This window comes from Pseudophryne corroboree, chromosome 2, assembly GCF_028390025.1.
Source record: "Pseudophryne corroboree isolate aPseCor3 chromosome 2, aPseCor3.hap2, whole genome shotgun sequence".
Lineage (NCBI taxonomy): Eukaryota > Metazoa > Chordata > Amphibia > Anura > Myobatrachidae > Pseudophryne > Pseudophryne corroboree.
The window spans coordinates 738,675,399-738,703,252 of record NC_086445.1 but is presented as its reverse complement, the minus strand read 5'-3'; the positions used below and the strand labels follow the sequence as shown (position 1 = coordinate 738,703,252).

The 27,854-nt window shown below is 46.6% G+C and overlaps 1 protein-coding gene across 1 annotated transcript in view; it reads right to left on the bottom strand.

Annotated features, from left to right (window-relative positions):
• Positions 1 to 27,854, bottom strand: part of LRIG2 (leucine rich repeats and immunoglobulin like domains 2) — a 276,133-nt gene that overhangs the window by 123,418 nt on the left and 124,861 nt on the right. The window contains exons 2-6 of the mRNA XM_063955399.1: positions 26,275 to 26,346; positions 10,108 to 10,182; positions 8,664 to 8,798; positions 7,358 to 7,501; positions 6,505 to 6,648 (exon numbers count right to left, since the gene is read on the bottom strand). Of these exons, the coding sequence (XP_063811469.1) occupies positions 6,505 to 6,648; positions 7,358 to 7,501; positions 8,664 to 8,798; positions 10,108 to 10,182; positions 26,275 to 26,346 (570 nt within the window). The remainder of the gene's footprint in view (positions 1 to 6,504; positions 6,649 to 7,357; positions 7,502 to 8,663; positions 8,799 to 10,107; positions 10,183 to 26,274; positions 26,347 to 27,854) is intronic.

Sequence of the window (27,854 nt, the reverse complement as noted above, 5' to 3'; positions counted from 1 at the left end):
GTTTTTAATTATTTTTAATTGGCCAATAATGACATGTCATTTTTGGGGTGAAAAAGTAAAAAGTCATGGAAAATAAGATTTTACTTACCGATAAATCTATTTCTCGGAGTCCGTAGTGGATGCTGGGGTTCCTGAAAGGACCATGGGGGGGGAATAGCGGCTCCGCAGGAGACAGGGCACAAAAAGTAAAGCTTTTCCGATCAGGTGGTGTGCACTGGCTCCTCCCCCTATGACCCTCCTCCAGACTCCAGTTAGGTACTGTGCCCGGACGAGCGTACACAATAAGGGAGGATTTTGAATCCCGGGTAAGACTCATACCAGCCACACCAATCACACCGTACAACTTGTGATCTAAACCCAGTTAACAGTATGATAACAGCGGAGCCTCTGAAAGATGGCTTCCTTCAACAATAACCCGAATTAGTTAACAATAACTATGTACAATTTATGCAGATAATCCGCACTTGGGATGGGCGCCCAGCATCCACTACGGACTCCGAGAAATAGATTTATCGGTAAGTAAAATCTTATTTTCTCTATCGTCCTAGTGGATGCTGGGGTTCCTGAAAGGACCATGGGGATTATACCAAAGCTCCCAAACGGGCGGGAGAGTGCGGATGACTCTGCAGCACCGAATGAGAGAACTCCAGGTCCTCCTTAGCCAGAGTATCAAATTTGTAAAATTTTACAAACGTGTTCTCCCCTGACCACGTAGCTGCTCGGCAAAGTTGTAATGCCGAGACCCCTCGGGCAGCCGCCCAAGATGAGCCCACCTTCCTTGTGGAGTGGGCCTTTACAGATTTAGGCTGTGGCAAGCCTGCCACAGAATGTGCAAGTTGGATTGTGCTACAGATCCAACGAGCAATCGTCTGCTTAGACGCAGGAGCACCCATCTTGTTGGGTGCATACAATATAAACAACGAGTCAGATTTTCTGACTCCAGCTGTCCTTGCAATATATATTTTTAATGCTCTGACAACGTCCAGTAACTTGGAGTCCTCCAAGTCACTTGTAGCCGCAGGCACTACAATAGGCTGGTTCAGATGAAATGCTGACACCACCTTAGGGAGAAAATGCGGACGAGTCCGCAGTTCTGCCCTGTCCGAATGGAAAATCAGATATGGGCTTTTGTAAGATAAAGCTGCCAATTCTGACACTCTCCTGGCAGAAGCCAGGGCTAGAAGCATGGTCACTTTCCATGTGAGATATTTCAAATCCACCTTTTTTAGTGGTTCAAACCAATGAGATTTTAGGAAGTCCAAAACCACATTTAGATCCCACGGTGCCACTGGAGGCACCACAGGAGGCTGTATATGCAGCACTCCCTTAACAAAGGTCTGGACTTCAGGGACTGAAGCCAATTCTTTTTGAAAGAAAATCGACAGGGCCGAAATTTGAACCTTAATAGATCCCAATTTGAGACCCATTGACAATCCTGATTGCAGGAAATGTAGGAATCGACCCAGTTGAAATTCCTCCGTCGGAGCACTCCGATCTTCGCACCACGCAACATATTTTCGCCAAATTCGGTGATAATGTTGCACGGTTACTTCCTTCCTTGCTTTAATCAAAGTAGGAATGACTTCTTCCGGCATGCCTCTTTCCTTTAGGATCCGGCGTTCAACCGCCATGCCGTCAAACGCAGCCGCGGTAAGTCTTGAAACAGACAGGGACCCTGCAGAAGCAAGTCCCTCCTTAGAGGTAGAGGCCACGGATCTTCCGTGATCATCTCTTGAAGTTCCGGGTACCAAGTCCTCCTTGGCCAATCCGGAACCACTAGTATCGTTCTTACGCCTCTTTGCCGTATAATTCTCAATACTTTTGGTATGAGAGGCAGAGGAGGAAACACATACACCGACTGGTACACCCAAGGCGTTACCAGCGCGTCCACAGCTATTGCCTGCGGATCTCTTGACCTGGCGCAATACCTGTCCAGTTTTTTGTTGAGGCGAGACGCCATCATGTCCACCATTGGTCTTTCCCAACGGGTTACCAGCATGTGGAAGACTTCTGGATGAAGTCCCCACTCTCCCGGGTGAAGATCGTGTCTGCTGAGGAAGTCTGCTTCCCAGTTGTCCACTCCCGGGATGAACACTGCTGACAGTGCTATCACATGATTCTCTGCCCAGCGAAGAATCCTTGCAGCTTCTGCCATTGCCCTCCTGCTTCTTGTGCCGCCCTGTCTGTTCACATGGGCGACTGCCGTGATGTTGTCCGACTGGATCAATACCGGTTTTCCCTGAAGCAGAGGTTCTGCCTGGTTTAGAGCATTGTATATTGCTCTTAGTTCCAGAATGTTTATGTGAAGAGACGTTTCCAGGCTCGTCCATACTCCCTGGAAGTTTCTTCCTTGTGTGACTGCTCCCCAGCCTCTCAGGCTGGCGTCCGTGGTCACCAGGATCCAATCCTGTATGCCGAATCTGCGGCCCTCCAATAGATGAGCACTCTGCAACCACCACAGAAGAGACACCCTTGTCCTTGGAGACAGGGTTATCCGTAGGTGCATCTGAAGATGCGACCCTGACCATTTGTCCAACAGATCCCTTTGGAAAATTCTTGCGTGGAATCTGCCGAATGGAATCGCTTCGTAAGAAGCCACCATTTTTCCCAGGACTCTTGTGCATTGATGTACAGACACCTTTCCTGGTTTTAGGAGGTTCCTGACAAGCTCGGATAACTCCTTGGCTTTTTCCTCCGGGAGAAAAACCTTTTTCTGAACCGTGTCCAGAATCATCCCTAGGAACAGCAGACGAGTTGTCGGCATTAACTGGGATTTTGGAATATTCAGAATCCACCCGTGCTGTTTTAGCACTTCTTGAGACAGTGCTAATCCCATCTCTAGCTGTTCTCTGGACCTCGCCCTTATTAGGAGATCGTCCAAGTATGGGATAATTAATACGCCTTTTCTTCGAAGAAGAATCATCATCTCGGCCATTACCTTTGTAAAGATCCGAGGTGCCGTGGACAATCCGAACGGCAGCGTCTGAAACTGATAGTGACAGTTTTGTACAACGAACCTGAGGTACCCCTGGTGTGAGGGGTAAATTGGAACGTGGAGATACGCATCCTTGATGTCCAAGGATACCATAAAGTCCCCCTCTTCCAGGTTCGCTATCACTGCTCTGAGTGACTCCATTTTGAACTTGAACTTCTTTATGTACAGGTTCAAGGACTTCAGATTTAGAATAGGCCTTACCGAGCCATCCGGCTTCGGTACCACAAAAAGAGTGGAATAATACCCCTTCCCTTGTTGCAGAAGAGGTACCTTGACTATCACCTGCTGAGAGTACAGCTTGTGAATGGCTTCCAACACCGTCTCCCTTTCGGAGGGGGACGTTGGTAAAGCAGACCTCAGGAAACGGGGAGGTGGATCTGTCTCTAATTCCAACCTGTATCCCTGAGATATTATCTGCAGGATCCAGGGATCTACTTGCGAGTGAGCCCACTGCGCGCTGTAATTTTTGAGACGACCGCCCACCGTCCCCGAGTCCGCTTGAGAAGCCCCAGCGTCATGCTGAGGCTTTTGTAGAAGCCGGGGAGGGCTTCTGATCCTGGGAAGGAGCTGCGTGTTGCTGTCTCTTCCCTCGACCTTTGCCTCGTGGCAAATATGAATAGCCCTTTGCTCTCTTATTTTTAAAGGAACGAAAGGGCTGCGGTTGAAAAGTCGGTGCCTTTTTCTGTTGGGGAGTGACTTGAGGTAGAAAGGTGGATTTCCCGGCTGTAGCCGTGGCCACCAAATCTGATAGACCGACTCCAAATAACTCCTCCCCCTTATACGGCAAAACTTCCATATGCCGTTTTGAATCCGCATCGCCTGTCCACTGTCGCGTCCATAAAGCTCTTCTGGCCGAAATGGACATAGCACTTACCCGTGATGCCAGTGTGCATATATCCCTCTGTGCATCACGCATATAAAGAAATGCATCCTTTATTTGTTCTAACGACAGTAAAATATTGTCCCTGTCCAGGGTATCAATATTTTCAATCAGGGATTCTGACCAAACTACCCCCGCACTGCCCATCCAGGCAGTTGCTACAGCTGGTCGTAGTATAACACCTGCATGTGTGTATATACTTTTTTGGATATTTTCCATCCTCCTATCTGATGGATCTTTAAGTGCGGCCGTCTCAGGAGAGGGTAACGCCACTTGTTTAGATAAGCGTGTTAGCGCCTTGTCCACCCTAGGAGGTGTTTCCCAGCGCTCCCTAACCTCTGGCGGGAAAGGGTATAATGCCAATAATTTCTTTGAAATTATCAGCTTTTTATCAGGGGCAACCCACGCTTCATTACACACGTCATTTAGTTCTTCTGATTCAGGAAAAACTATAGGTAGTTTTTTCATACCCCACATAATACCCTGTTTAGTGGTACCTGTAGTATCAGCTAAATGTAACGCCTCCTTCATTGCCAAAATCATATAACGTGTGGCCCTACTGGAAAATACGGTTGATTCGTCACCGTCACCACTGGAGTCATCGCCTGTGTCTGGGTCTGTGTCGACCGACTGAGGCAAAGGGCGTTTCACAGCCCCTGACGGTGTTTGAGTCGCCTGGACAGGCACTAATTGATTGTCCGGCCGTCTCATGTCGTCAAACGACTGCTTTAGCGTGTTGACACTATCCCGTAGTTCCATAAATAAAGGCATCCATTCTGGTGTCGACCCCCTAGGAGGTGACATCCCCATATTTGGCAATTGCTCCGCCTCCACACCAATATCGTCCTCATACATGTCGACACACACGTACCGACACACAGCAGACACACAGGGAATGCTCCTAATGAAGACAGGACCCACTAGCCCTTTGGGGAGACAGAGGGAGAGTTTGCCAGCACACACCAAAAGCGCTATATATATATCAGGGATAGCCTTATAATAAGTGCTCCCCTATAGCTGCTTTGTTATATAAAAATATCGCCATAAATTTGCCCCCCCTCTCTGTTTTACCCTGTTTCTGTAGTGCAGTGCAGGGGAGAGACCTGGGAGCCGTCCTGACCAGCGGAGCTGTGAGAGGAAATGGCGCCGTGTGCTGAGGAGATAGGCCCCGCCCCTTTTCCGGCGGGCTCGTCTCCCGCTATTTTGAGAAATCAGGCAGGGGTTAAATATCTCCATATAGCCTCTAGGGCTATATGTGAGGTATTTTTAGCCTTTATAGGTACTCATTTTGCCTCCCAGGGCGCCCCCCTCCCAGCGCCCTGCACCCTCAGTGACTGCCGTGTGAAGTGTGCTGAGAGGAAAATGGCGCACAGCTGCAGTGCTGTGCGCTACCTTTAGAAGACTGCAGGAGTCTTCAGCCGCCGATTCTGGACCTCTTCTGTCTTCAGCATCTGCAAGGGGGCCGGCGGCGCGGCTCCGGTGACCATCCAGGCTGTACCTGTGATCGTCCCTCTGGAGCTTGATGTCCAGTAGCCAAGAAGCCAATCCATCCTGCACGCAGGTGAGTTGACTCCTTCTCCCCTCAGTCCCTCGCTGCAGTGATCCTGTTGCCAGCAGGAATCACTGTAACATAAAAAACCTAGCTAAACTTTCTCTAAGCAGCTCTTTAGGAGAGCCACCTAGATTGCACCCTTCTCGGCCGGGCACAAAAATCTAACTGGAGTCTGGAGGAGGGTCATAGGGGGAGGAGCCAGTGCACACCACCTGATCGGAAAAGCTTTACTTTTTGTGCCCTGTCTCCTGCGGAGCCGCTATTCCCCCCCCATGGTCCTTTCAGGAACCCCAGCATCCACTAGGACGATAGAGAAATTGGGGTTCAAGGTATGGGACAGGTATATTGGGGTGCTTTATGAGTGGGACAGTTGTTTTTTAGGCTTGCAGATGGGAGTAATCGGTCTGTTTCCACTTTTTTTTTTTAAAGTACCCTAAAATGACCCAAATATATACTTATACCCATTTTCATGTACCCAAAATTTAATGAGCATTTATTTTGCTCAAAAAAAATTGCTTTCTATAATTTTTTTGCATTTTTTTAAAAATGCATATAACAGCCATTTCACACAATTTAAGTCCCCAAAAACGCTCTAATGTGATCTCTAACACACTTCTCTTCTGTTTTCCTATGTTAGTTTAGCATTTTTTGGGGTACAGGCTGATTTCCCCATTTTCACTGCAAGAATTTTCACGTGAAACCCGGTCGGAAATGAATAGGTCGAAAAACGGAGCGTTTTCGCGGCAATTTTCGGCCGTTTGCCGCGAAAAATTTTCGGGCGCAAAATTGCCGCGAATTTGCGGATAATTGAATATCCCCCTATGTCTGTTTGTTTGAATTTTTCAGATTATAATTGTCTTTAAAAAGAGAATACCACCAACATTCAATGCATAAATTATTGAAAGGAAGTTTAGCCTTAGTTTCATTATACTCTGTTTCTATGGTAGCACCATGCGTGATCACATTTTCTTCTATTGCTATACTTGGGGTCTTGATGAAGGCTCCCTTTGATTTACACAGGCTGCCACTATATTTATGAGTGCGGTCTGAACTACCCATTTTGTTTATATTACTTACAGATGTTCCATATTGTCCAGTCCAAAGAATGCACCATCCATTAGTTTGTTGATTCCATTTCGCTGCATTTTTAAAGACTTTAGTGAGTCCAATCCTTGAAAAGTCAAGCTTTCCACAATTTGAATTCGATTACGTCTCAACTCACTACAATAATGAAAAACGTAGTTACAAAATGTATTTTATGAATACCCCTTTCACACTGAGCGAATAACCCAGGATAGTGGCCCGGGCCAGTGTGACCTTGGTCGTGTCTCAATGTGAAAGGCTCAACCCAGCTTGTTTGTGTCTCGGGTTATGACCAGGATTATTCTTCGGACTGACCTGTGTCAGCTGCAGTGTGAAAGGTATGACCGGGTTGTGGTAAAAGGAGCTGGTTGGATGATCCAATGAGAAAGTAGTCACCACCCACTTTTTATGACATCATCTTTGTGTGCCAAAAAAAATGTCTACTACTACTACTACTACTACTACTACTGACTCACCCATCTTGCAGGGCAGACATGGGTTCAGTGTGAAAGGGCTCAACCTGGAAATAACCCAGGTTCAAGCCGCAGTGTGAAAAGCTGTAACACGGGTTGAATCAGACAGTGTTCAGTATCCCAGGTCAGAGACAGGGCTTCAGTGTGGAAGGGTTATTACAAAACATATTGTTGTTTCAAAGCAGTAATCAGAATAAACAGGAATACAAATATGTTAATTAGACTGAGGAGACACATCCCGCTTTTCTTAAGCACTTATATGATGGATGGACGGACGGACGGACGGACGGACGGACGGACGGACACAGGCACATCAGTTACTCTGATTTACAATTACACACAAAAAAAAAATCAGTAAAAGGAAAAATACTCACAGATACTGCAAATGAGGAAGCTTTAAACTTTTGGGTTGAATCACGCTAATCTTGTTCCTGTTCAGTTTCAAAGCAATTAATGAGCCAGATAAATTATCTAAAGACCCAACCTCTAAAGTAGCAATTTTATTATTGCTCAGGTTCCTGAAAAACAAATAACACATAAGATAAACAGATAAACTCAACAGCATAAATGAGAAATTGTTTTTAAACATAACTCATTGAAACTTAATTTAAATATTTGACTAAATCAAGCAAAACGGTATATAAGGGCTAACTAAGGCGGGGGGGGGGGGGGGGGGGGATTATCCAATTAAGAGATATTCACAATTTTTCCAGATGTTCTCCTATAAAAAAAAAAAACGCATTTCTCTCCCAAAAACAAAATCCCAAATAAGTTGTGGCTAGCACCTTATCAGGGCTAATAGGATAGCCCCCCGTGGGACAATTAGCCATGGTTATTAATCAAGGCTAATTGGATGCACCCCTATATGGCTGAAATATTTCCCTATTATCAGGTGCAGCCCTGATTTCAGACAAAAGCGACTGTAGGTATGTTTAGCATGCAAAACCGCAAGCTTTGCCTCAGTGCACTACAGATTAACTTGAATGGCTTTTAGCTTGAATAGATGACCAATGAGGCACCTGGATACTACCAATAACCTCCTGTTACCACAGTAACAATTCCGCTATCTACGCTTCACTGACATGGAAAAGTCTAGCGCCAAAGAAAAAAAGGATTAGAACAGAAACAAAGAAATTAAGCCCTTGGGGCCAGGGATCAACAGGGCCATATTTGAAAAGTAGTGACAACACTGCTGTGGCTTTTGATGGAAGGAATTATCTTGTCAATCCTGTTTAGAACAGGATACAAATAAGGAAGAAACTGATGCCAAGGTGTGGGACATCTGAGCTTTAGGATCATCTTCCTTCTCACACCATACCCTGGATCTACAGAGCAGGCTGTCATGGTAACCAAACAATAATTATTAAGATGTCATATAATTAGAAAGAGAGCATCCACACTTTCAAATAAAAGGTGCCGCTGAGTTTATTAAAGCATTGACAAAGGTGATACACCTGATTCTGCAAGTGCTGGAATGAAGGAGTTAGAGCATTTTAAACTCTCTCCCCTACTTCCTGGCTTTTGAAACTTTCTGGAGGCGGCAGGACTTCATGATGTTATTAATGCATATTACAACCAGACTTTGTCATTTTAGTTACAGCATGCCCACGACAGAGAGATTTTATGTCACAAAATAATTACATTGGTGTCAAATACAAGACAAACTAATGCATCACTCACAAGTATTTCAAAGGAATTCGTGGGAAGGAAGAGCTTTTTAATTCTGTGAGAAGATTGGAGCTCAGGTCCAACGATTCCAGCGAAAGATACTGTTGAAGCAGTTCTCCATTCAACTCAGCAATTTTATTATGTACTCTGCAAAAGGAAACACAGTATAAAACAATCCACCAATGTAATAAAAGTCAATGAAACAAACTGCATTGCTGCATGACCTTAAACAAATATTTAACTAATCTACTATGAAATGACAGCGCGTTCTTCACAGTCAGGTCACGCTGATTTGCCCATTGTAGAAGAAATTAGGGTGTATTGCTTTTGTTAGTTCTCAAGTGAATATTAGGGCTTTCTGTGAGACCACGGACTGGACTTCCTTTTGGAAGAATAGCTGATAAAATATTAGCATTTTTAGTTTTTGGGCTTGTTTTTACAGTCACATTGTGCCTGCACATTACTACAATGCACAAGTAAACAAATCGTTAGTGTAGGGATGAAGACAAAACTGGGGAGCTGGCAATTTGCAAAGTTTTACGATGAGCATCATTTTGTACGAGTGTCAGGTAATTTTTTAATAAGTCTATGCAGTTCCTGCAGCAACCCAAAAACTAAGGCTGGAGAAGATTGTTTCATTTAAAAGTAAAAAGTTTCCTGTGTGATAGAGAACAAGCAGAAGCACACACTCATTTGAATGGTAAGCATTATCATCTTTTAACTGGGCACTGGTGGTTACCAGCTGTAAACCACCGGTCCAACACTTAAATCATTAACAAGAATTACTACTAAAAAGGCAATCGCAACAGAAAAGTGAGAGAGGAAGCAGCAGAACAAGTACAGATGCTATTAATGTGGACAGAGCTGGCAATACTACTAGTGGTAGGTCATCAAGACGCATTTTCAGTATGTAATGCTTGCAGAGTGTAATTGTTTCAGTGTGACAAGGGAGAACTGCTGTAACATAGCACTATGTACAATGTCAGCTGGAAATGCACTTACTGGACATTCCTGTTACTGCTGGCATAATACCAGGACATTAGTACTCGAAATTGAATTTTCGTTGGCAATACTGCTGCATATTACAGGTCGGAAAAATTAAAAGAGCACGACAGCTATTACTGCCTGTTTAGTGTAGAACTACTGAAGGTGTGCATGACTTGATTCAGAAAGTTGGAAGCTTGAATTTCTATTTAAAAAAAACAGTATCATTAAATCATGTATAATATATATATATATATATATATATATACATACATATATACACATACATCCATACATACACACATACATACACACACACACATACATACACACAAGAAGCTCCCAAGCTAGTGAAACTATAGTATGCCAAGAAGAAGGAATGGCACCTAGATCATTGGGCAGAAAGAGGTAGAGGGAGAGCTGGGTAACTGCAGGACGCCATGTTATCTCAGGCATATGTGGCTACACTTACAGTGAAAGAAGAGTGATGTTAGACGTTGGTTCTCCAAGGTGAGGGATTGCAGTTAGCTCATTATAATTCATTTTCCTGAAAGGAGAACCAAAAGTCATCAATGAAGTACTAATACATATACCTTCATCACACACATTTCTTAGGTGAGCATTTGCCCTGCTCAGAAAACTTGTATCATATACACAACAGTAGTGGCAGTCTAAGTCTTCAAGAACATTAAAGTATATTACACTGAATTTAACTCCTCAGAATTATATACAAACGATGTAATATTATCTAATTATAACAAGGTCACCCAATCTAAACTCAAGAGCAGAGACTGATTAGGGAACACGGCTTGGTCTCTACTGCTTGGTATCCATGGAAAATTCAGTAGTGTGCACAGAGACTCCCTGAAATCACAGAGGTGTGTGAGGAGTTACGAGACGTGTGGTGAGAAACCGATGAGCACCACAATTAAATCCCAGCAACAGCAATAAGAGAGAGTGATTATACGTGCATACTTTGGGGTATATTCAATAGGAGTCGGATCCACTCCGACATTTAGTTGTCGGAATGGATCCGACAACCCCTATTCAATGGACGGCCAAATCCGACTGCCGGATTTGGCCGTCCTGTCATGCCGCTGCTGTCAGCGGCTGCGCTGACAGCAGCAGCCAGGGGAGCAAAGAGCGGCGGCCGTGAGCGGGAGGGGCTGACTACGGGGGACATGTGTGGAGCTGCAGGCAGCAGGAAGAAAGGTGCGGCGGGGGGAGCATTGATCGGTGGCCGGCGGGAGGTGCTGGCAGCGGGGTAACATGTCTGCGGCGGCGGGGAGAAGCGCAGCAGGGAGAGAGGTGCCTGGCCGGGGGACGGAAACTGTCAGAAGCTGCCGTCTTTCCGACAAGACGGCAGCTTCCGACAGTTATTGAATATACCCCTTTAAGAGTGATTATACTTTACTACAAACAATGGGTCAGATGTATAAACCTGGAGAAGGCATAAGGGAGTGATAAACCAGTGATAAGTGCAAGGTGATAAACGCACCAGCCACTCAGCTCCAATATGTATATTAACAGTTACTGTAGGAGCTGATTGGCTGGTGCGTTTATCACCTTGCACTTATCACTGGTTTATCACTTCCGTATGCCGGCTCCAGGCTTAATACATCTGCCCCAATAGGTGATAACACTAGAAGCAACAGAACTGTAGCCATTACTAATACAACAGAAATAGGAAAAGGAAAACTATAATTAAAAAAAAAAAAATCTGAAGAGGAATTAAACAAAAATTACAATGCTTCAGATTACAGGAGTGTCAAAGACCCAGTGGAAAGCGCATATGCAGAGAGAGAGAGAGAGAGAGAGAGAGAGAGAGAGAGAGACACCTAATGAGTGTCGACATTAACATTGTCGACCATCTGAACGGATACCAATAGGATAGCCCCGTGGGAATACATTAGCTGCGGTAACTCACCACAGCTAATAGGATATCGCTGTATGACTTTTAAAGTATCCTTTATGGAGTTATTATTGCTTAACTGAACTAGCATTTATGTAAAGTTTCATTAAACAGAAGAAAACCATATATAAATTTAAATTGTCATATATAATTTGAAGTTTCTCTCTAGACAAGATTTACTGCTATTGCCAATACCAGCACATCCTGATCAATGTAGCAGTTGTTCCCGGGAATGACAGTAACAGTACATGGTAGCGCAAGCTCTGCACAATGTGGATATTTAAAAAAAATAAGAATTTACTTACCGATAATTCTATTTCTCGTAGTCCGTAGTGGATGCTGGGGACTCCGTCAGGACCATGGGGAATAGCGGGCTCCGCAGGAGACAGGGCACATCTAAAAAGCTTTTTAGGTCACATGGTGTGTACTGGCTCCTCCCCCTATGACCCTCCTCCAAGCCTCAGTTAGGTACTGTGCCCGGACGAGCGTACACAATAAGGAAGGATCTTGAATCCCGGGTAAGACTCATACCAGCCACACCAATCACACCGTACAACTTGTGATCTGAACCCAGTTAACAGTATGATAACAAAACGAAGTAGCCTCCGAAAAGATGGCTCACAACAATAGTAATAACCCGATTTTTGTAACAATAACTATGTACAAGCATTGCAGACAATCCGCACTTGGGATGGGCGCCCAGCATCCACTACGGACTACGAGAAATAGAATTATCGGTAAGTAAATTCTTATTTTCTCTAACGTCCTAGTGGATGCTGGGGACTCCGTCAGGACCATGGGGATTATACCAAAGCTCCCAAACGGGCGGGAGAGTGCGGATGACTCTGCAGCACCGAATGAGAGAACTCCAGGTCCTCCTTAGCCAGAGTATCAAAATTTGTAAAATTTTACAAACGTGTTCTCCCCTGACCACGTAGCTGCTCGGCAAAGTTGTAATGCCGAGACTCCTCGGGCAGCCGCCCAGGATGAGCCCACCTTCCTTGTGGAATGGGCATCTACATATTTCGTCTGTGGCAGGCCTGCCACAGAATGTGCAAGCTGAATTGTACTACAAATCCAGCGTGCAATAGACTGCTTAGAAGCATGAGCACCCAGCTTGTTGGGTGTATACAGTATAAACAGCAAGTCAGACTTTCTGACTCCAACCGTCCTAACTATATATATATATATATATATATTTTTAGGGCCCTGACCACGTCTAGTAACTTGGAGTCCTCCAAGTCCCTAGTAGCCGCAGGCACCACAAGAGGTTGTTTCAGGTGAAAACGCTGACACCCCTTCATGAAGAAACTGGAGACGAGTCCCAGTTCTGTCCTATTCAAATGGAAAATTTTAATATGGGCTTTTGTAAGACAAAGCCGCCCATTCTGACAATCGCCTGGCCGAGGCCAGGGCTAACAACATGGTCACTTCCCATGTGAGATATTTGTCAACAGCATGGTCACTTTCCATGTGAGATATTTCAAATCCACAGATTTGAGCGGTTCAAACCAATATGATTTTAAGAAATCCCAACACTATGTTGAGATCTCACGGTGCCCCTAGGGGCACAAAAAAGCTGTATATGCAATACATCCTTTACAATCTGGACTTCAGGAACTGAAGTCAATTCTTTCTGGAAGAAATCTACAGGGCCGAAATTTAAATGTTAATGAACCCCAATTTGAGGTCCAAAACACTCCTGTTTTCAGGAAGTGTAGAAATCGACCTAGTTGAATTTCCGTCGTGGAGCCTTCCTGGCCTCACCCACGCAACATATTTTCACCACATGTGGTGATGACGTTGTGCGGTCACCTCCTTCCTGGCTTTGACCAGGGTAGGTATGACCTCTTATGGAATGCCTTTTCCCCTCAGGATCCGGCATTCAACCGCCATGCCGTCAAACGCAGCCGCGGTAAGTCTTGGAATAGACATGGTACTTGCTGAATCAAGTCCCTTCTTAGCTCCCCAGGCCCTTAGTCCTCTGTGAGCATTTCTTGAAGTTCCGGGTACCAAGTCCATCTTGGCCCATCCGGAGCCACTAGTATAGTTCATACTCCTCTATGTCTTATAATTCTCAATACCCTGGTTATGAGAAACAGAGGAGGGAACACATACACAGACTGGTACACCCACGGTGTTACCAGAACATCCACAGCTATCGCCTGAAGGTCTCATGACCTGGCGGAATACCTGTCCGTTTTTGTTCGGGCGGGACGCCATCATGTCCACCTTTGGTCTTTGCCAACGGTCCACAATCATGTTGAAAAACTTCCCTATGAAGTTTCCACTCTCCCGGGTGGAGGTCATGCCTGCTGAGGAAGTCTGCTTCCCAGTCGTCCACTCCCGGAAAGAACACTGCTGACAGTGCTATCACATGATTTTCCGCCTAGCGAAAAATCCTTGCAGTTTTCACTGCCCTCCTGCTTCTTGTGCCGCCCTTCTGTTTACGTGGGCGACTGCCGTGATGTTATCCCACTGGATCAATACCGGCTGACCTTGAAGCAGAGGTCTAGCTAAGTTTAGAGCATTATAAATTTGTTCTAAGCTTATTTATGCGGAGAGAATTCTCCAGACTTAATCACACTTCCCTGGAAATTTTTTCCCTGTGTGACTGTTCCCCAGCCTCTCAGGCTGGCCTCCGTGGTCACCGGCATCCAATCCTGAATGCCGAATCTGCGGCCCTCTAGAAGATGAGCACTCTGTAATCACTACAGGAGAGACACCCTTTTCCTTGGATATAGGGTTATCCGCTGATGCATCTGAGGATGCGATCCGGACCATTTGTCCAGCAGATCCCACTGAAGAGTTCTTGCGGGAAATCTGCCGAATGGAATTGCTTCGTAATAAGCCACCATTTTTACCAGGACTCTTGTGCAATGATGCACTGACACTTTTCCTGGTTTTAGGAGGATCCCGATTAGCTCGGATAACTCCCTGGTTTTCTCCACTGGGAGAAACACGTTTTTCTGGACTGTGTCCAGAATCTTCCCTAGGAACAGTAGACGTGTCGTCGGAAAAAGCTGCGATTTTGGAATATTTAGAATCCACTCGTGCTGTCGTAGAACTACTTAAGATAGTGCTACTCCGACCTCCAACTGTTCTCTGGACCTTGCCCTTATCAGGAAAGCGTCCATGTTTCTTTTAAGAAAAATCATCATTCCGGCCATTACCTTGGTAAAGACCCGGGGCGCCGTGGACCATCCAAACGGCAGCGTCTGAACTGATAGTGACAGTTCTGTACCAGGAACCTGAAGTACCCTTGGTGAGAAGGGCAAATTTGGACCTGTAGGTAAACGTCCCTGATATCCAGTGACATCATATCGTCCCCTTCTTCCTGGTTCGCTATCACTGCTCCGAGTGACTCCATCTTGATTTGAACGCTTGTATGTAAGTGTTCAAATATTTCAGATCTCACCGAGCCGGTTGGCTTCAGTACCACAATATAGTGTGGAATACTACCCCCTTCCTTGTTGTAAGAAGGGTACTTTGATTATCACCTGCTGGGAATACAGCCTGTGAATTGTGTGAGGGGGAGACGTCTCGAATTTCCAATGTACACCTGGGATATTACATGTAGGATCCCGGAGTTCCCTTGCGAGTGTTGCTGAAACTCTTGAGATGACCCCCTACCGCACCTGAGTCCGCTTGTACGGCCCCAGCGTTATGCTGCGGACTTGGCAGAAGCCGTGAGGAGCTTCTGTTCCTGGGAATGATCTGCTTGCTGCAGTCTTCTTCCCTTTCCTCTCCCCCTGGGCAGATATGACTGGCCTTCGCCCGCCTGCCCGTATGGGGACGAAAGGACTGAGACTGAAAAGACTGTCCTTTTCTGCCAATATGTGACTCGGGGTAACAAAAGGTGGATTTTTCAGCTGTTGCCATGGCCACCAGGTCCAATGGACCGCCCCTTTATACGGCAATACTTCCATATGCCGTCTGGAATCTGCCTCACCTGACCACTGTCGTGTCTTCGTCTGGCAGATATGTACATCACATTTACTCTTTGATGCCAGAATGCAAATATGCCTCTGCGCATCACACATATATAGAAATGCATCCCTAAAATGCTCTATAGACAATAAAATCCTGTCCCTGTCAAGGGTATCAAAATTTTCAGTCAGGAAATCCGACCAAGCCCCCTCAGCGCTGCACATCCAGGCTGAGGCGATTGCTGGTCGTAGTATAACACCAGTATGTGTGTATATACTGTTATGATATTTTTCAGCTTCCTATCAGCTGGCTCCTTGAGGGCGGCCGTATCTGGAAACGGTAACTTTATATGCGTGTGAGCGCCTTGTCCACCCTAAGGTGTGTTTTCCAACTCGCCCTTACTACTGGCGGGAAAAAGGGTATACCGCCCATAACTTTCTGTCGGAGGAACCCCACGTATCATCACACACTTCATTTAATTTATCTGATTCAGGCAAAACTACAGGTAGTTTATTCCCACCCTACAAAATACCCTTATTTGTGGTACTTGTGGTATCAGAAATACGTAACACCTCCTTCATTGCCCTTAACATGTAACTTGTGGCCCTAAAAGAAAAATACGTTTGTTTCTTCACCGTCGACACTGGGGTCAGTGTCCGTGTCAGTGTCTGTCGACCGACTGAGGTAAATGGGCGTTTTTACAAGCCCCTGACGGTGTCTGAGACGCCTGGACCGATACTAATTTGTCCGCCGGCTGTCTCATGTCGTCAACCGGCTTGCAGCGTGTTGACATTATCACGTAATTCCATAAGTAAGCCATCCATTCTGGTGTCGACTCCCTAGAGAGTGACATCACCATTACAGGCAATTTTCTCCGTCTCCTCACCAACATTTTCCTCATACATGTCGACACACACGTACCGACCTACAGCACACACATACAGGGAATGCTCTGATAGAGGACAGGACCCACTAGCCCTTTGGGGAGACAGAGGGAGAGTTTGCCAGCACACACCAAAAGCGCCATAATGTATATAACAACCCTAGAAGGTGTTGTTTCTATATATGGGCTCTTAATATATAATTATATCGCCAATTTATGCCCCCCTTCTCTTTAACCCTGTTTCTGTAGTGCAGGGGAGAGTGGGAGCCTTCCTCACCAGCGGAGCTGGTCAGGAAAATGGCGCTGAGTGCTGAGGAGAATAAGCTCCGCCCCTTTCACGGCGGGCTTTTCTCCCGGTTATTAGGAAAACTGGCCTGGGTTAAATACATACATATAGCCTTAATGGCTATATGTGATGTATTTATTTGCCAAATAGGTATTTATATTGCTGCCCAGGGCGCCCCCAGCAGCGCCCTGCACCCTCCGTGACCGTGTCAGTGAGCCGTGTAGCAACAATGGCGCACAGCTGCAGTGCTGTGCGCTACCTCTCTGAAGACTGTGAAGTCTTCTGCCGCCTGTTTCCGGACCTCCGTTCCGCCGTCTTTCTTCAGCGTCTGTAAGGGGGATCGGCGGCGCGGCTCCGGGACGAACCCCAGGCTGACCTGTGTTCCGACTCCCTCTGGAGCTCAGTGTCCAGTAGCCTAAAACTTCAATCCTCCTGCACGCAGGTGAGTTGCAAGTCTCTCCCCTAAGTCCCTCGTTGCAGTGATCCTGTCGCCAGCAGGAATCACTGATTAGAAACCTAAAAAAAAACTTTACTAAACAGCTCCTTAAGAGAGCCATCCAGTTTGCACCCTTCTCGGACGGGCACAAAAACCTAACTGAGGCTTGGAGGAGGGTCATAGGGGGAGGAGCCAGTACACACCATGTGACCTAAAAAGCTTTTTAGATGTGCCCTGTCTCCTGCGGAGCCCGCTATTCCCCATGGTCCTGACGGAGTCCCCAGCATCCACTAGGACGTTAGAGAAAATTGTTTTTCCATCTGCACATTAAGCTCATCAATATTGCAGGACCTGGCATTATTTATACACTCCCTGTCCCAGCCACAGAAAAGAACCCAAAACACATTTCCAGGCACATAAACTGCTGCAATGACCTATCAGCATTATTGACCCAATATTACATGGATGAAAAAATCCTATTCAAAAATAAGTTAGTGCTGGTTTAACACCTCATGGTGGAGTGTACACCGGCACTATATTCTCTTTCTTTGTGGAGCTACAAGTCCCAGCAAGGTAGCACCTCCTACTATGGGGTATATGCAATTGCGGTCGAATTCGCGGCAATTTTCGCCGTTTTTTAATTCGACTCAATTCGACAGGTGAATCCCGGAAGGTGGCTTCCGGAATTCACCATATAAAATGAAAAACGGATTCGCCAGAGTCGCGGGCGAAAATCGGCCGATTTGGCGGATTTTGCCGCGATTTTAAAAAACGGTAAAAAAACGTGAAAAACCCGAAAAAAAAATGGCGTGGGGTCCCCCCTCCAAAGCATAACCAGCCTCGGGCTCATCGAGCTGGTCCTGGTTCTAAAAATGCAGGGGAAAAATTGGCCAGGGATCCCCCGTATTTTTAAAACCAGCACCGGGCTCTGCGCCTGGTGTTGGTGCCAAAAATACGGGGGACAAAAAGAGTAGGGGTCCCCCGTATTTTTAACACCAGCATCGGGCTCCACTAGCTGGACAGATAATGCCACAGCCGGGGGTCACTTTTATGCCGTGCCCTGCGGCCGTGGCATTAAATATCCAACTAGTCACCCCTGGCCGGGGTACCCTGGGGGAGTGGGGACCCCTTCAATCAAGGGGTCCCCCCCCCCCAGCCACCCAAGGGCCAGGGGTGAAGCCCGAGGCTGTCCCCCCCCATCCAATGGGCTGCGGATGGGGGGGCTGATAGCCTTTTGTGATAATAAAAAGATATTGTTTTTTCCAGCAGTACTACAAGTCCCAGCAAGCCTCCCCCGCAAGCTGGTACTTGGAGAACCACAAGTACCAGCATGCGGGAGAAAAACGGGTCCGCTGGTACCTGTAGTACTACTGGGAAAAAAATACCCAAATAAAAACAGGACACACACACCTTGATAGTAAAAATAAGATTTTACTTACCGATAAATCTATTTCTCGTAGTCCGTAGTGGATGCTGGGACTCCGTAAGGACCATGGGGATATAGCGGCTCCGCAGGAGACAGGGCACAAAATAAAAGCTTAAGGATCAGGTGGTGTGCACTGGCTCCTCCCCCTATGACCCTCCTCCAAGCCTCAGTTAGGATACTGTGCCCGGACGAGCGTACATAATAAGGAAGGATATTGAATCCCGGGTAAGACTCATACCAGCCACACCAATCACACCGTACAACTTGTGATCTGAACCCAGTTAACAGTATGATAAACGCAAAGGAGCCTCTGAAAAGATGGCCCACAACAATAATAACCCGAATTTTTGTAACAATAACTATATACAAGTATTGCAGACAATCCGCACTAGGGATGGGCGCCCAGCATCCACTACGGACTACGAGAAATAGATTTATCGGTAAGTAAAATCTTATTTTCTCTGACGTCCTAGTGGATGCTGGGACTCCGTAAGGACCATGGGGATTATACCAAAGCTCCCAAACGGGCGGGAGAGTGCGGATGACTCTGCAGCACCGAATGAGAGAACTCCAGGTCCTCCTCAGCCAGGGTATCAAATTTGTAGAATGTAGCAAACGTGTTTGCCCCTGACCAAGTAACTGCTCGGCAAAGTTGTAAAGCCGAGACCCCTCGGGCAGCCGCCCAAGATGAGCCCACCTTCCTTGTGGAATGGGCTTTTACTGATTTTGGCTGTGGCAATCCTGCCACAGAATGTGCAAGCTGAATTGTACTACAAATCCAACGAGCAATCGTCTGCTTAGAAGCAGGAGCACCCAGCTTGTTGGGTGCATACAGGATAAACAGCGAGTCAGATTTTCTGACTCCAGCCGTCCTGGAAACATATATTTTCAAGGCCCTGACAACGTCAAGCAACTTAGAGTCCTCTAAGTCCCTGGTAGCCGCAGGTACCACAATAGGTTGGTTCATGTGAAATGCAGAAACCACCTTAGGTAGAAATTGAGGACGAGTCCTCAATTCCGCCCTGTCAGAATGAAATATCAAGTAAGGGCTTTTATATGATAAAGCCGCCAATTCTGACACACGCCTGGCTGAAGCCAAGGCCAACAGCATCGACACCTTCCATGTGAGATATTTTAAGTCCACAGTGGAAAGTGGTTCAAACCAATGTGACTTTAGAAAACTCAACACCACATTGAGATCCCAAGGTGCCACTGGAGGCACAAAAGGAGGCTGTATGTGCAGCACCCCTTTTACAAATGTCTGAACTTCAGGTACTGAAGCCAGTTCTTTCTGGAAGAAAATTGACAGGGCCGAAATTTGAACCTTAATGGACCCTAATTTTAGGCCCATAGACAGTACTGTTTGCAGGAAACGACCCAGTTGAAATTCCTCTGTAGGGGCCTTCTTGGCCTCACACCACGCAACATATTTACGCCAAATGCGGTGATAATGTTTTGCGGTTACGTCCTTCCTGGCTTTGACCAGAGTAGGGATGACTTCTTCTGGAATGCCTTTTTCCCTCAGGATCCGGCGTTCAACCGCCATGCCGTCAAACGCAGCCGCGGTAAGTCTTGGAACAGACAAGGCCCCTGCAGTAGCAGGTCCCTTCTTAGAGGTAGAGGCCACGGTTCGTCCGTGAACATCTCTTGAAGTTCCGGGTACCAAGTCCGTCTTGGCCAATCCGGAACCACGAGTATAGTTCTTACTCCTCTCCTTCTTATGATTCTCAGTACTTTTGGTATGAGAGGCAGAGGAGGGAACACATACACTGACTGGTACACCCACGGCGTTACCAGAGCGTCCACTGCTATTGCCTGAGGGTCCCTTGACCTGGCGCAATATCTGTCCAGTTTTTTGTTTAGACGTGACGCCATCATGTCCACCTTTGGTTTTTCCCAACGGTTTACAATCAGGTGGAAGACTTCTGGGTGAAGTCCCCACTCTCCCGGGTGAAGGTCGTGTCTGCTGAGGAAGTCTGCTTCCCAGTTGTCCACTCCCGGAATGAATACTGCTGACAGTGCTATCACATGATTTTCCGCCCAGCGAAGAATCCTTGCAGCTTCTGCCATTGCCCTCCTGCTTCTCGTGCCGCCCTGTCTGTTTACGTGGGCGACTGACGTGATGTTGTCCGATTGGATCAACACCGCCTGACCCTGAAGCAGAGGTTTTGCTTGACTTAGGGCATTGTAAATGGCCCTTAGTTCCAGAATGTTTATATGAAGAGACGTTTCCAAGCTTGACCCCAGGCCCTGGAAATTCCTTCCCTGTGTGACTGCTCCCCAGCCTCTCAGGCTGGCATCCGTGGTTACCAGGATCCAATCCTGAATGCCAAATCTGCGGCCCTCTAGTAGATGAGCACTCTGCAGCCACCACAGGAGAGACACCCTTGTCCTTGGCGACAGGGTTATCCGCTGATGCATCTGTAGATCCCACTGAAATGTTCTTGCATGGAATCTTCCGAATGGAATCGCTTCGTAAGAAGCCACCATTTTCCCCAGGACCCTCGTGCACTGATGCACTGAGACCTGTCCTGGTTTTAGGAGGTTCCTGACTAGCTCGGATAACTCCCTGGCCTTCTCCTCCGGGAGAAACACCTTCTTCTGGACTGTGTCCAGAATCATTCCTAGGAACAGTAGACGTGTCGTTGGAATCAGCTGCGATTTTGGAATATTTAGAATCCACCCGTGCTGACGTAACACTACCTGAGATAGTGCTACTCCGACTTCTAACTGTTCCCTGGATCTTGCCCTTATCAGGAGATCGTCCAAGTAAGGGATAATTGAAATGCCTTTTCTTCGTAGAAGAATCATCATTTCGGCCATTACCTTGGTAAAGACCCGAGGTGCCGTGGACAATCCAAACGGCAGCGTCTGAAACTGATAATGACAGTTTTGTACTACAAACCTGAGGTACCCTTGGTGAGAAGGGTATATCGGGACGTGGAGATAAGCATCTTTGATGTCCAGAGACACCATATAGTCCCCTTCTTCCAGGTTCGCTATCACTGCTCTGAGTGACTCCATCTTGAATTTGAACCTTTTTATGTAAGTGTTCAAGGATTTCAGATTTAAAATTGGTCTCACCGAGCCGTCCGGCTTCGGTACCACAAACAGCGTGGAATAATACCCCTTTCCTTGTTGCAGGAGGGGTACCTTGATTATCACCTGCTGGGAATACAGCTTGTGAATGGCTTCTAGAACTGCCTCCCTGTCGGAGGGAGACTTTGGTAAAGCAGACTTCAGGAAACGATGAGGGGGAAACGCCTCGAATTCCAGTTTGTACCCCTGCGATACTACCTGTAGAATCCAGGGATCCACTTGCGAGTGAGCCCACTGCGCGTTGAAATTTTTGAGACGGGCCCCCACCATATCTGAGTCTGCTTGTAAAGCCCCAGCGTCATGCTGAAGACTTGGCAGAAGCAGGGGAGGGCTTCTGCTCTTGGGAAGCGGCTGCATGGTGCAGTCTTTTTCCTCTTCCTCTGCCCCGGGGCAGAAAGGAGTGGCCTTTTGCTCGCTTGTACTTATGGGAACGAAAGGACTGAGATTGAAAAGACGGTGTCTTTTTCTGCTGATGTGGAGTGACCTGGGGTAAAAAGGTAGATTTTCCAGCCGTTGCCGTGGCCACCAGGTCCGATAGACCAGCCCCAAATAACTCCTCCCCTTTATACGGCAATACTTCCATGTGCCGTTTGGAATCCGCATCCCCTGACCACTGTCGCGTCCACAACGCTCTTCTGGCAGAGAAGGACATAGCACTTACTCTTGATGCCAGGGTGCAAATATAGTTAACAAAATATTGTCCCTATCCAGGGTATCAATATTCTCAGTCAGGGAATCCGACCATGCGACTCCAGCACTGCACATCCAGGCTGAGGCGATTGCTGGTCGCAGTATAACACCAGTATGTGTGTATATACTTTTTAGGATATTTTCCAGCCTTCTATCAGCTGGTTCTTTGAGGGTAGCCGTATCAGGAGACGGTAACGCTACTTGTTTAGATAAACGTGTGAGCGCCTTATCTACCCTAGGGGGTGTTTCCCAACGCGCCCTAACCTCTGGCGGGAAAGGATATAATGCTAATAATTTTTTAGAAATTAGCTGTTTTTTATCGGGAGAAACCCACGCTTTTTCACACACCTCATTTATTTCCTCTGACTCAGGAAAAAATATTGGTAGTTTTTTCTCACCCCACATAATACCCTTCTTTGTGGTACTTGTAGTGTCAGAAAGGTTCAATGCCTCTTTCATTGCCGTGATCATGTAACGTGTGGCCCTACTGGACATTACGTTTGTCTCGTCACCGTCGACACTAGACTCAGTATCTGTGTCAGGGTCTGTGTCGACCCACTGAGGTAACGGGCGTTTTAGCGCCCCTGACGGTGTCTGAGACGCCTGGACAGGCACTAACTGATTTGCCGGCTGTCTCATGTCGTCAACAGTTTTTTGCAAATTGCTGACATTATCACTTAATTGTTTAAATACAATCATCCAGTCAGGTGTCGACTCCCTAGGGGGTGACATCACCAATGCAGGCAACTGCTCCGCCTCCACATAATTTTCCTCCTCATACATGTCGACACACGCGTACCGACACACAGCACACACACACTGGGAATGCTCTGATAGAGGACAGGACCCCACTTAGCCCTTTGGAGAGACAGAGGGAGAGTCTGCCAGCACACACCCAGCGCTATATATATATATACAGGGATAACCTTATATAAGTGTTATTCCCTTATAGCTGCTGTTAATTATTGTTATTTGCTGCCAACAATGCCCCCCCTTCTCTTTTTTACCCTGATTCTGAAGCAGGACTGCAGGGGAGAGTCAGGGAGCCGTCCTTCCAGCGGAGCTGTGAGGGAAAATGGCGCTTGTGTACTGAGGAGATAGGCTCCGCCCCTTCACGACGTCCTTATCTCCCGCTTTTTTGTGTAAAATGGCAGGGGATTAAAATACATCCATATAGCCCAGGAGCTATATGTGATGTATTCTGTTTTGCCACCTAAGGTATTCTGTTATATTGCGTCTCAGGGCGCTCCCCCCCCCAGCGCCCTGCACCCTCAGTGACCGGAGTGTGAAGTGTGCTGAGAGCAATGGCGCACAGCTGCGGTGCTGTGCGCTACCTTAGTCTGAAGACAGGATGTCTTCTGCCGCCGATTTCACCGGACCTCTTCGTCTCTTCTGGCTCTGTAAGGGGGACGGCGGCGCGGCTCCGGTGACCCATCCAGGCTGAACCTGTGATCGTCCCTCTGGAGCTAGTGTCCAGTAGCCTAAGAAACCCGATCCACTCTGCACTCAGGTGAGTCCGTTTCTTCTCCCCTTAGTCCCACGATGCAGTGAGCCTGTTGCCAGCAGGACTCACTGAAAATAAAAAAACCTAACTAAACTTTTATTCTAAGCAGCTCAGGAGAGCCACCTAGATTGCACCCTTCTCGGCCGGGCACAAAAATCTAACTGAGGCTTGGAGGAGGGTCATAGGGGGAGGAGCCAGTGCACACCACCTGATCCTTAAGCTTTTATTTTGTGCCCTGTCTCCTGCGGAGCCGCTATATCCCCATGGTCCTTACGGAGTCCCAGCATCCACTAGGACGTCAGAGAAACTTTATTACACACTACCGACACACACATACTTACCTATGTTGACACGCCGACTGCCACGGTCTCCGACGATCCGAGGGTACCTGTGAAAAAATTATACTCACCTTCCAGCGTCCAGAGATAAATCCACGTCCAGAGAGTAAAATCCACGTACTTGTTTAAAAAAAAAAACACGCAAAAACCCGCTCCATACCGGACTAGAAAGGGGTCCAATGCTTTCACATCAGACCCCTTTCTCCCGAATGCCGGGACATCACGTGACTCCTGTCACTGACGTCCCTTCAGCCAATCAGGAAGCGCTACTTCCGTGGCGCTCACCTGATTGGCTGTGCGCTGTCTGTACTGTGACAGCACATCGCAAAGCCGCTCCATTACTTTCAATGGTGGGAACTTTGCGGGTAGCGGTGGGGTCACCCGCCGGTCAGCCGCTGACCGGCGGGTGACCTTACCGCTAGCCGCTAAGTTCCCACCATTGAAAGTAATGGAGCGGCTTTGCGATGTGCTGTCACAGTACAGACAGCGCACAGCCAATCAGGTGAGCGCAACGAAGTTGCGCTTCCTGATTGGCTTAGAGACCTTTCTGTGACAGCTGTCACTGACAGGTCTCATTCGTGGAAAGGTGTCCCATGTGTCAGCATGGGACCCCTTTCAGTCCGGCATGGAGCGGGTGTTCGGTTTGTTTTTTTGCCAAGTACGTGGATTTATCTCTGGACCATGGCTGAAATGAGTATATTGATCTTTTCTTTTCAGGTATCCGTGGATTCTACATGGAGAAGAGGACCGATGTCGGCGTGTGAACATAGGTAAGTATGTGTGTGTCGACGTATGAAATAAAGTTTTACTGTCGACGGTGTGTGTGTCCTGTTTTTATTTGGGTATTTTTTTCCCAGTAGTACTACAGGTACCAGCGGGCCCGTTTTTCTCCCGCATGCTGGTACTTGTGGTTCTCCAAGTACCAGCTTGCGGGGGAGGCTTGCTGGGACTTGTAGTACTACTGGAAAAAACAATATCTTTTTATTATCACAAAAGGCTATCAGCCCCCCCATCCGCAGCCCATTGGATGGGGGGGGACAGCCTCTGGCTTCACCCCTGGCCCTTGGGTGGCTGGGGGGGGGGGACCCCTTGATTGAAGGGGTCCCCACTCCCCCAGGGTACCCCGGCCAGGAGTGACTAGTTGGATATTTAATGCCACGGCCGCAGGGCACGGCATAAAAGTGACCCCCGGCTGTGGCATTATCTGTCCAGCTAGTGGAGCCCGATGCTGGTGTTAAAAATACGGGGGACCCCTACTCTTTTTGTCCCCCGTATTTTTGGCACCAGCACCAGGCGCAGAGCCCGGTGCTGGTTTTAAAAATACGGGGGATCCCCTGTCAATTTTTTCCCCGCATTTTTAGAACCAGGACCAGCTCGAAGAGCCCGAGGCTGGTTATGCTTTGGAGGGGGGACCCCACGCCATTTTTTTTTAGGATTTCACCGTTCCAGCATAAAAAAAAAAAAAAAAAAAATAATATTTTAAAAAATATATAAATAATATTTGTGCCTCCAAAAAAAAAAAAAAAAAAGTACCTAGTCCCTTCTAATATAAATAGATCTGCTATTCCCCCCAAAAAAAACACAAAAAAAAACATGTTTAAAAATTTTTTATTTGTTTTCACCCTCCAAAGTGTGGCGGATTGAAAATGACGAATTTGCTGTCTAAAAGCACTGCTGTCGAATTTCCAAACTTGAATTGAATATGCTTTGGTCGAATTGCAGCACTTGTATCATTGCAGAAAAGTCGAATTTGCAAAAAGTCGAATTTCAAAAAGTCGAATTTTGAAAGTCCGTTTTTTGGTCGGAAAGCACTGAATTGCATAGGCGATTTTTTTTTTTGGTCGAAAATGACCCGAAATTCGACAATTTCGGGAATTCGACCGCAATTGCATATACCCCTATAGGTGTAATTAAAGTGTGCAGTCCAAAATCCCCCTCCCCAACATAAAAAAATTACAAATGAAAATAAGCCAATTATAGGGAATTTAAAACATGTACATGTAATGTCTCCATATCGGAAGTTGTTGGAAAAATACTTTTCTGTAATGGTTATTATTTATCAACTGACCCTGTACCCCACCCAGTTCAATTACACAGGTCTTCCCGGAAATAAATAATACAATTGTAGAACTTACACTTCTTGCAGAGAATACAATTCTGGCACCAGACTACTGTTTGAAAGAGTCAACCAATTGTGGCTAACCTCCCTAAAAGGTAAAACAGAGAGAAAGTTTCAGATCAGTTACTTTTGCTGCAGAACCTCCCAACACTTAATACAGGCAACAGAATTTCACTATTAGTTGTCATTTTACATGCAATTTGCCAGAAGTCCACTTACAACTGCATTCCAGAGAGAGAATGCCTTTGCAATTGTAATCATATAGCACTGAGAGTTGCACACAACACAAACACAATGCAGAAAGTATCATTTTCAGCTTGGTTATTTGCCTTTGAGAGCCATAGTAATAACACAAAGATCCCTGTTTACAACCATTGGTGCATGCACGTTTGATAGTTGAAGACTTTGCTGCACAGTAGGGCTGTATGCAGGGTTATGGGACATTCAGAATTAGCTTAATCTTTTAGGTCAAATAGATGTACAAAATAAAGTCAATGGAAACTCAGGAATGATGATGGCCTCCTACTTCAATGGAGTAAGCCATATGCAAAATAGTTATTGCTACATTAAAGAAAAAAGAAAAAGAAAGGAATAACATTAACTTGTTAAACATTAAATTTGATTAACACCTTTTGCTGAAGGTGGAGGGCTGCTGTGTGGGGGAGGGGGTTGTAATCAGGGTGAACATGTGTTTGTAGACTTATTTATTCATTATAGGTCAGGACGCCAGTACTTTAGGACGCTGCAGGGCCTAGTATATGAAGTGACTAGTTATAAAGTGGCAGCTAAAATCAATAGCAGTGTTATACCAGTGTTAAACCGAAGGTAAACAGAAGGCAAACCAACAATAAAACAGAAGGACTGTGTTGCAACCGCAAAACTCAGGATCATTATGTGGCCTCTCCTCACTTCTACCATGAGACCTCCAGGATCAGGCTTACCACCTCCCCGGCTAAGAACATCAAGTCTGCCCCCCGGGCCTAACACTAAAGATGAGCAGGGAACTGTGGGGTGAGAGCACCAGGACCAAGCTCAGCAGGGACATCTCCATTGGTTCTGAGTGTGCCCCCCACATACTTAAACCCACCCGTACTATGATCTTATCAAAATAATGTTATCCCAATTTTCCTTCCGCCACTGGTTACCTGCAATTGTTAATCCCCCCGTTGTTGTTTTTTTTTTTACTCTTCCACCTCCACTGATTGCATACCCTGCCATTGCGCCCTACATACAGGGTATATAATACCATTACACAAGTGTCAGTTTTCCCATATATGCACTGGGCACTTGTATGGCTCACCTCCCACAGCGTAACCTTCGAAGTGCGCCCAACATGGCTGCCTCATCTGGTATGCTTGTGGATAGGATGAAAAATACATAGACCTGGTGCTTTTATTGGAACCCTACTCTGAACTTTAGGACTCTGAAATCACCCCCATTTTGTGTCATCTCTTCGACGAGGTAGACTATTACACCATGGATAATCCTACGCTGTGCACCTGGTACCTTGTGAGGGTGGAATACACAACCCTTGGAAGTTATTACCCAAAATGGCTACACCAATCATGCATTTTGCTTTCTGTGTGCTTAAGGGTT